The sequence below is a fragment of the Charadrius vociferus genome, unplaced genomic scaffold (assembly GCF_000708025.1).
Source record: "Charadrius vociferus isolate BGI_N301 unplaced genomic scaffold, ASM70802v2 scaffold410, whole genome shotgun sequence".
NCBI classification, from domain to species: domain Eukaryota; kingdom Metazoa; phylum Chordata; class Aves; order Charadriiformes; family Charadriidae; genus Charadrius; species Charadrius vociferus.
In genome coordinates, this window is record NW_009646499.1 from 2,384,798 (window position 1) to 2,394,148 (window position 9,351).

Genomic DNA, 9,351 nt, shown 5'->3' on the forward strand with positions numbered 1-9,351 from the left:
TTTATTAAGCAACAGCACGCTCCAGGCAGTGCATTTCAGGAGGATTATATCACGCCTTGGGTGGTAATACAAGGAACAAGTCTGAGAACCCTGAGTGGCTTTAACCATCTGAGAAGTCTCATAATGACTTAGAAGTACCAAGGATTGGAGTCTATTTTATTGCTCTTATGAAATGTAATTTAAACAAGGCAAACAGTAAGATTTGCTCATTTACTGGGCATTATGAGCATAATTGGCCATTACTGACACCACTGATGACCAATCAAAACCTCCAGTTGTGACCAGCATTTTAAACTAACCGAAATATAAGAGGATAAAAAAATGGCCCACCAGCGATGCTTTCACATCATTCATTTCATAACTTTGCTAGGTTAAGCAAGAGTATTAAGATCCCTGAAGAAAATAATACTTTTGCAGGTAATACTTTAAGTGCCCATTATCCTATGGTCAAACCCTATTTATAAAACTATAATGAACGTTTGTTTTGCTGCAACCACTGAGAAGTGATTAAATCTTGAATAATTCAGCCATTTTAAAGATATTTCCTGTTACAGAAAAAAAAAAATAAAAATCATCACCTGCCCGGTTCTTTTTCCTACAGACATTTGCAAGTGAAACAGAGCCTTGCATCTTCACCTGCATAATCTAAAGTCCTGCCAGCCCAGTTCAGAAATACCTTCTCTTGCAGAAAAATGTGAAGTAAAATGAAAAGAGTGGGATAAGAAAGAAAGTCTTTCTATTGTGTCTTTTATATTAAATACAAAACATTGTAATTTTCTATATAATTTCATTGTTTTGTCTACGTTCAGTTGAATTCTATTAAACTAAGTAAGCTTTTCACTGTATTCTGAAGCAAAATTTGAGAGGCTGCTCTCAAAATAAAGTCCTCTGGAACATTCCTCTGCAAGTTCTTGGTAAAAATTATGCAGCATTTCCCCTGTCTCAAAAAACGATCTATTATACAATAAGGGTTGGGAATAACTCTAAATCCCAAATTTCTGTTTCTTGAATCATTGGTTTTCTCCAGTAATGGTGAAAGCAGAGTGCTCTCTAGAGTTTTTCATAACAAGAGCCCATAAAGTAGTAGGAAGCTAATAGAAAACCTTCAGGAGATTAAACTAGGTTCTCAGCAAGTATAAAGAGACATTGTGCCATTGCAGTGGGTCGATTCAGTTCATCTTGATGAAGTTTTTAGTAAAGTTTTTAGTAAACCCCATTTCCTCTCTGAGACAGTTCTTTGGTCCCTCTTTATATTGCAGATTTCCAACATTTGCATATTCTAACTGGGGTAAAATTTGAGGGAATAGCAACAATACCGGGGCTGAAGAGAAAGAAAAATGAGATTGTATAGAATAGCACAAAAGTTGAGCAAAGACTGTATAATATAGCATTATAATATATCACTCAGACTGGTTGACGTAGGAAGGGACTGAAGGTCGTCTTGTCCAAACACCCCCTGCCCAAGCAGGGCCAGCTACAGCCAGTTGCCTAGAACCATGTCCAGATGGCTTCTGAATATCTCCAAGGATAGAGCTGATTCCACAACCTCCCTGGGCACCCTGTGCCAGTGCTCGGTCAGCTGGGTGGCCCCCAGCATTCACTGGTGCATGGGACTGTTCCTCCCCAGGGGTAGGACTTTGCTCTTCTCTTTCTTGTGCTTTGTAGAATATATAATAACAGAGTCCTGGGGAGAAGCCAAGTCAATGGGGAAGAGGAGGAGCAGCAGGACCAGTGAGGTCATGAATGATGGCCAAGAAGCAAGGTACAGCAATGGTGACCACCAGCTGCAGTGTGAGGTAGGCAGAGAGCAAAACCTGTGAGGAGTGAATTGAGAAGCCAAGGGGAAATAACGGAGGGGGAGAGAGGGAGAGATGAAAAGGAAACCTTTACAACATTTTGTGTCCAACTGGAAAAAGCTAATTTGGAAAAGAAGCAAAATACAGAGCTTTTGCCACTAAGATTTCTAAGATGAGCAAGCAGAAAAGAACAAATTCAGAACTCATGACACTAAATCTCAACGTAACTGAAATCCTCCACAGTCCGAATCTATGAATTTGCTTCATCTTTAGAGATAAATAAACAACTTGGATATGTGTTACAGAATCTCATGCATGGATGAGTAGTTCAGAGTCAGAAGCATTTGGTTTTTATATAATCCACAGCACAGCATGGCCAAGATCACTGAAAAGTCTCTTCCTTCTTAGTGGTCACAGTATATTTCAGATTCAGTGGGTATACTGGATAGCAAGACAAAGCATTTCAATGCACTGGCCCTCTTTTTTTGTTTAGATGAAGGGCTTCAGTACAGAATAAAAAAAACCCCACTTCATAGTTTATACACTTTTATATTAATCGACAGTTACACTGCAGCTTTATGCTCAAAATTATCTCTTCTAATAAAAAAATCACATGTATCTTAAAATTACAAAAATAACATATATATAAATGCATACACACTGATCTCTGTAATGAATGAACACAAAATTAAAAGGGCAACTGAGAGAAAATATAGCTCTATATTACAAAAGCCTCAAAACGGTACCTGGACTGGATCATCCAACATGGGGAAAAAAAGAAATTGAAAGCCAAGACCTGTGTTTAAATGATATAAGAAGCAGTGACATTAAGTTTCAGTCTACCTTTAAGACAATTAAAAATACTTAAATTTTGCTACTGAGTAAGGCAACCTTAAAAACTATTGGACTGGTCTGTGCTGACTCTAGTCTACAGACAATGACACAGTGTTTTTCTCTGATGTTTCAAAAATTGCAGAAGGCTAAAACTTGTTAATAGAATTTGATCAGAGCATCAGAGTCAAGTCTGAAAGAAAATATGAAGTGACACAGCGGACCAAAGCTGCCTAACTGTTTGTAACTATTTCAGAAGAAACAAGCAAAAGTAATCCTTTCTGTTTCAATCAAAACACGTAATGAGTTTCGTTAAAGAGTGACTTGTATTTTTGCCCCAAAGGCCTCTTTTGTCTTCAGAGCCATGGCAGGTCTGGAACCAGCCTGTGCGCTTGCAAATCCTTCCTTGAGCTGGAGGAAAGAAAGAGAAGACGATGCCAGAACACGCTTGCTAACCCCGAACAAAGAATCCAGCACTATCAAAGCACTAGTAATCCTTGATTCACGCGGCTTTGTTTCTCTCAGTGCAGGATATAAAAGCATCTTTGGCTGTATGTTTTGATAACAGAAATTAGTACCTTGTCATGTTTTAAATCGGCAGCTGAAAGACTTCTTAAGCAAACGTGACAGTATTTGAAATGTCCCATGCTGCCACACTTAAGATATGCCAATCACAATTAATAGCAACACATTTGCTATTCCAAAACAAATAAAACCTGCAGAGTTTTTCTGCTGAATGAAGAGCCGATGAGTGAACACAGAAGCAAAATTACCACAATAGCCAGTTAGCCTGTCAATGGAAATTACTTTCGTTTGTCTGTATTCACAAGGGTTAGTAAACAATAACACTTCAGCTAATATAGTTTTGTTACATTTGAATTCAATGTGAAATACAGGCTGACATAATAAACGGATCTCTTACTCTTTTGCACTGGATTTCTGAGGTCTTCTGAGTCTTTATGCTTAAACTGGTCTGTAAGTCTCATATTTTGGTATCAACCCTATTAAATTTGTGTCATTTTTCCTTCTAGAAAATGAAGGACTGTCCTCTTGTCATTTGAACGAGAGATCTATCTACAGCTTCCCCTCACTCAGCAGGATCCAAGTGAACATTTTATATTATTCCAGTGGATTCTAAAAAGCTGTGCTGGAAATCCACTTGGTAGGGTGGTAAGACCACTCTAAATAAATGCCTCTCACCTTCCAAGTTCGCTGGATTTCTTTTTCTGAAATCTCACAATAGTTTTGGTGCTCCCAGCTCCCATGTCCCACCAGCAGGTTTTACTAATATTGAGTTGCACCTCATGACCCTCTTACCACGGGAAGTGGATGCAGATCCCCTTGAGCAAATTCCTTTTCTTTGCTTTTTCCAGTAAATTCTGGGTTTTTTTTGTCACCTGATCCCACTTTTCATCTAATTTCTTCCTCATCTTCATGCTTAATTCAAGGCTTCCCTCTAAGCCCTCCTCAAGTGCTTATTTTTACTGACTAGTCAGAAAAACCTTTTCTTTGTAAGCTAACTGAGCATCTATTGAAGGGCTCCCTTGCGGGCTACTACTCTGGACCTATGACTTTGGAAAATTCGGGACACTGGGTAACACAGGCTTACTGGAATAGACATAAGGCAAACAATTCAGGTAATAATTCATGAGACTGAAGTGTGTGATTAAACTAGCTTTGTCTCCTTTAACCTTTACTGGGCAGTCTCCTATAAAGCTTTTAGGGACTAATGATGTTGGGAGTACAGCAGGGATGCTAAGGCTAATACCAAGCAATAAACCTATGTAAAATTACTCGCATTCGTGCAGTAAAGAAACTAATTCACAAGTTTTAACCTAACAGGCAGACAGATGTAATGAGTTTAGTTCTGTAACGGACCAACTGCTCTCTCACAGTTGGATTCCCTAAACAGTTACACTGGGAATATTTTGGACAGAAAGACAACTTTATAAACCCACCCACATACATTCAAAAAACTTTTCTAGCTCTCTGCTAGAAGTCTTTGGTTTTCTTTAAAAAAAAATACACATTAAAAATGAAACAATCTCTTCAGCTTTCCTCAGCTGGCCATCACTGCTCAATGCAAATGATCATTTTAAAAGCAATGTCTCTAGGTCAATGTGTTCAAAATCACAAAATCTCTTGTGGAAACTCTCAACTTCAGCTTTTCTTCTTTTTTTTTATGGATGGTGGTGTTAATTTAGCTTTTTTCCCTTCTAGGTGTTTCATACTTGATTTTCGTGCATACCTTTAGCTTTTATGAATGTTATCCGATTGTTTCTAACAGGCAATAACGTAATTTCTAAATTACATGTTGCCAGTGTTGCATAAATGTGATGCTTTTACCTACAGTGTTGCATCCAAATTCATGTTAAAATCCAAAAAACTATATGGGAGTTTTGAGGCTGAAGTGGCCATGGCTCTTTGCGGAGCAGATGCTCCATGCAGTTACAAATAGGTGTACCTGCAGTGCCAGTAGTGACTGATGAACAATTACATGGATTTGCCAGAAGGTATTCCTTCTGTTTTGTTGTCAAACGTTATTATCTAAATCTTCTTTGTTCTCATATGAAGCTGTGTTTGCTTATTCCACTTTGCATTGCAACCCTAGTTTGTAGACCAGAATTTTAAGTAGTATATACCAAGCCAAGATCTGTAGTCCCTGATGTCTTCAGGATGCATGGTTAAAGCTCTGCCAGAAGAAGTAGATTGTGAAGGACTTGGGAATATAAGCAGAATTGGGAAATAGCCTGGGCTACACCAGATGCTAGAGGGGAGTGAGAAAGCATCCAGGAAGGTCAGAGACTGTTGAGTCTAAACACTATATAGGAAAACTGAGATAATCAGAAGAGGAAGGAAAGACTATCAGATACAATAAGACCATTTAGTACTGGTGACTAGCCTAAACTTAGTTCAAAAGCCAAATCCCAACATTTTCTGTCTGACTGCGTAAGAACATAGCACTCGCATTAACTATGAATATTTCTCCAGCAGGTGATGAGAAATACCTTTTTTTCCCCCCCAGAGGAAAATCATCTTTCTCTAATTAGACAACTACAAATCAAAACAACCTAGCATGTAGCGCTCTTAACTTCTCCTGGTTCCTACACTGGGCAGCCAAATGTCTTAGAAACCTTATAGCCCAGGGCTTTCCAGTGTTCCCAGTCCCATTGTGGGCTGTGGGAGGGAAGCAGGGAAGAGGAAGGTCTCTACAGCAACGGGGAGGATAGAGAGGTTTTCTCTTGGATGCAGAGTCTCCCTCTGTCTCTTACCTTGTTGAACAAAGGATCCATACACAAACCACATGGAGTTGTAGAGGGTTGTGGAGGTCATGGATCCCATCTGAAGGCGCGGGGGGTTGAGCCAGTTTAAGAGGTAGACCAGTAGCCCTACTAACAGCACAGTGCCAGCTATGCACGCCCACAGGGAGAGGTCGAACGGTGCCAAGCAGGCAAACATGTCCACTGTCTTCTCTGCCTTTCGAAGCAGCACGCCCACCGAGTAGTCCATGTAACGTGTTGTGAAGTCCACCACATTTTCCCTGTCGGGGGTGATGGTTAGGGCAGAGATCCCTATATCAGCTCTCTGAGGAAAGAGGGAGAGAGAACAACATACATAAGTAGGAGCTACAGAATAGATCTTTGTTCCTCGGAGATTTATAGCAGCTAAACTTATGGAGAAGCAGATGCCAAGGCCAACATCTTAAGCATCACATATGTGAACACAGAAACATGACTAAGGCTAGAACAGAGTAGCCACGTGTCTGCCTTTCTGTAAGCAAACCTCACTTGGTGGACTTGGGCACATTAGCTCTCCACATTGTTATTTCCTAAGGAACCAAAATACTTCAAATACAGATAAATGCAGGAGGAAATCTACTTCTGGTCATTTTTCTCAGCCTCGCTTACTGAAGCCATCAATGTCATCGTGGCAAAAGGCAGACCTTGTGTATAGCATTTCCAGTAAGAGGAAGCTAGTTGCCTGACAGAGCCATATGATATCCAACATTTTGATGACGTGATGATCATGACCAAGGGCCACTGCACGATAAAGGGCATCTCATATATCCTGGGATTTTGGGGGCACTTGAAAGTCTGAAAAACATCAAATTTGGCTGCAGAGTCTGAAGTGCAGAAGAGTAGATATTCCATGCAGTTCCTTTACTATTTATTCCTCTGTATCCTCCTGGCTAAGCAATACCTCTCTATGCCAACCTGTCCTGCAGCTACCTGGGGCCTGCTTTGAGCCATTTGCATTTTTTTTGTAATTTAAAGGACCCATTTCAGATAAGAAGACGATGAATAACATTTCTTGAGCTAACCATTGTATTTCACAGCATGTCTGGGCATTAGGTCTCCAGAGACACCAGGCACAACTACAGCAGATCCTATTTTACTTTTCACATGTACAATTAGAACTTCATTGAAAACAAGAAAGGGTATATAAAGTAGACACATTAACACCTTTTTAAAAAACCCAGATACTGAACAAAAATACTAAAATTCTAGATATTTTAATATGAAGAAGACTACTTAAAACACTTCAAGCTGCCTCCAGTTTGATTTAATCCATTTCTGTTCTGCCTAAAGCAGTGTGTGGTCCTTTGGAAGAGGGTGAGGAGAGCACAAAGGCTTGAAAGTCTCAGTACTGTGGCAAATTTTATTAATTCTCTCGAATTTCTTTTTTCTCGCCCAAAGAAGGCAGAGATTACTAACTCCTTAGAAATGTGATGTGAAATATTAAGTGAGAAGGTATGGCAGCTGAAACTGATTAAAATCAAATTTGCAAATCATCTGGGCTCTTTTAATACCATCTGCAAAACACTCTGCAGCCCATGGTACAAACACACTCTTAATCACAGTGCACTTAAGACTTCGGCTTAAATGATGTTACTTTATATTAATCATTCACTGGCTTCAGAAAGTGGTGGAAGATAGCTGGAGGCTGATGATTTGGACAAAAAAGTGTTGGAAAAATATTGATTTGCTTAAAAGCCATGAATTAGAGCTTCAGCTTTAATTTGTGGGTTAGATTCTCTAGTGTCTTAAGTGAAGCCCTGTTGATGTGCACAGCTGAAAGCACGGCTTCATGAATTCACTTCATGTCCCTTCCTAACAATTTTTTGTGAGTGATGATTTAACTGCCCTTTGCCCATGGGCAGCAGCAAGCTCAATCAGTAATCCAAGTAAAAAATTCATCAGAATTGTCCATGGAAACATTCAGATCCTCTGAGCCTCTATCCTCTGATTATAAAACTTGTGGTCAACAAGTGACTAGAGTGATTCACGGTATCTGCTAACCATTAAGTCCTAGCTCCAGTAAGCAAGTTGCACAACAGTCATCATTTGGCCTGTTTTCCACAATTGTGAATATAAATATATATTTAAAATAATTTACAAATGTGAAAGTCCAATGTTCTATACCAATACTTGTCAAACAGGAAAATATGGTTATTTATAATGAATAAGTGTTGGTTTGGGGTTTTTTTCCCTGAATGTATATTGAGAAGTGGAATGGGAATTTAGGGTTAAAGGAGGTTGCATGAAAACAAAAAGCCCTAGACTTAGCCCCTGCTGTTTAACTTTAGCTGTGTTATTAATTATCAGCATGTTACTAAAATGCTTCCCTACCACACTAGATTATTGTGAGGTGCTAATTCAAGTTGTATTTGTAAGACGTTTAAAGGTTCTCCACTGAAAAGCAATATCATAAGTAAAAATACTTTTAACAAATAATAGATTACTCTGGGACTGATGACTAATAGAATTTTTTTCTGCTTTTTCCCCCCCCTTCTTTAAAGAGAAATATATTTTTCCATGAAATACATTGAAGGGCATTGCATGAAAAAGCACAATATGTGGTATTTGTGGAAATACTGCTTCTATTTTACATCTCTGGGGAGCAGTCTTTCCAAATTCCCCAGCGTTATGGTTCCACTCTGGTTATCAGCCATCTATGACAGAGGAACAATGTCGTCCCAATGGAAATGTTGCATTTCCTTTGTCATACTGCAGCAGCAATTGTGACATAATTATGTCTTGAGATTAAAGAGCGGTAGTAAAGTAAAAAATAGAAAGGAGAGAGGTAATTCCTGACTTTTCACTACTCAGAGGTTACACTGGAATATGACAACTCATATTCTTAATTTACTAAACGGAATCATAAATACCAGTTTACCAGAAAACTCTATGTTTAGCACAAAACCAAGCTTAAGCTTAACTTAATAGTTGATCTACTGACCGTGAGCTTCCTTAATTACATATAGATTCTGTCAACTTGTATCAAAATTGGAAGATGAAAAAAATTAAATGCTTGTCATTAAAATGTCAAATTGGATCAGAGAAGACATCAGTTTGAAGAAGTCAAGGTTCACTTCCTGCTTCTGAGATAGAAAGGCAAATGTATGCAATTATGTCAATATTTAGATGGAAAGCTGCCAATCTGATTCATAAACATGTTAAACTCTCCGCTCACTAAGTTTTCACAGTGCCAAAATCAACCAACTATCAGCATCTTAGGTGTCTGTTTAACACGTTCCTGATGAATCAAACTGTGACTTCTGAAACTGACTGACTGAAAAAAACAGCAGAGGGCATTATTTTTCTTTATGTGACCTGCTTAGGAATTTATCCTAATTTATCCTTAATTTATCCTTAGGTCTTTGTAGAGCAACATTGCCAGAATCAGAAAATCCAAAATAAATGACCAAATGGGTCTGATAGCA

The 9,351-nt window shown here is 38.8% G+C and overlaps 1 protein-coding gene across 1 annotated transcript in view; it reads right to left on the minus strand.

Annotated features, from left to right (window-relative positions):
* Positions 1-6,553, minus strand: part of LOC104284709 (glutamate receptor ionotropic, delta-2) — a 139,677-nt gene extending 133,124 nt beyond the window's left edge. The window contains exons 1-2 of the mRNA XM_009883077.1: positions 6,536-6,553; positions 5,900-6,212 (exon numbers count right to left, since the gene is read on the minus strand). Coding sequence (XP_009881379.1) covers positions 5,900-6,212; positions 6,536-6,553 — 331 coding nt within the window. The remainder of the gene's footprint in view (positions 1-5,899; positions 6,213-6,535) is intronic.
* Between the last annotated feature and the right edge of the window lie 2,798 nt (positions 6,554-9,351).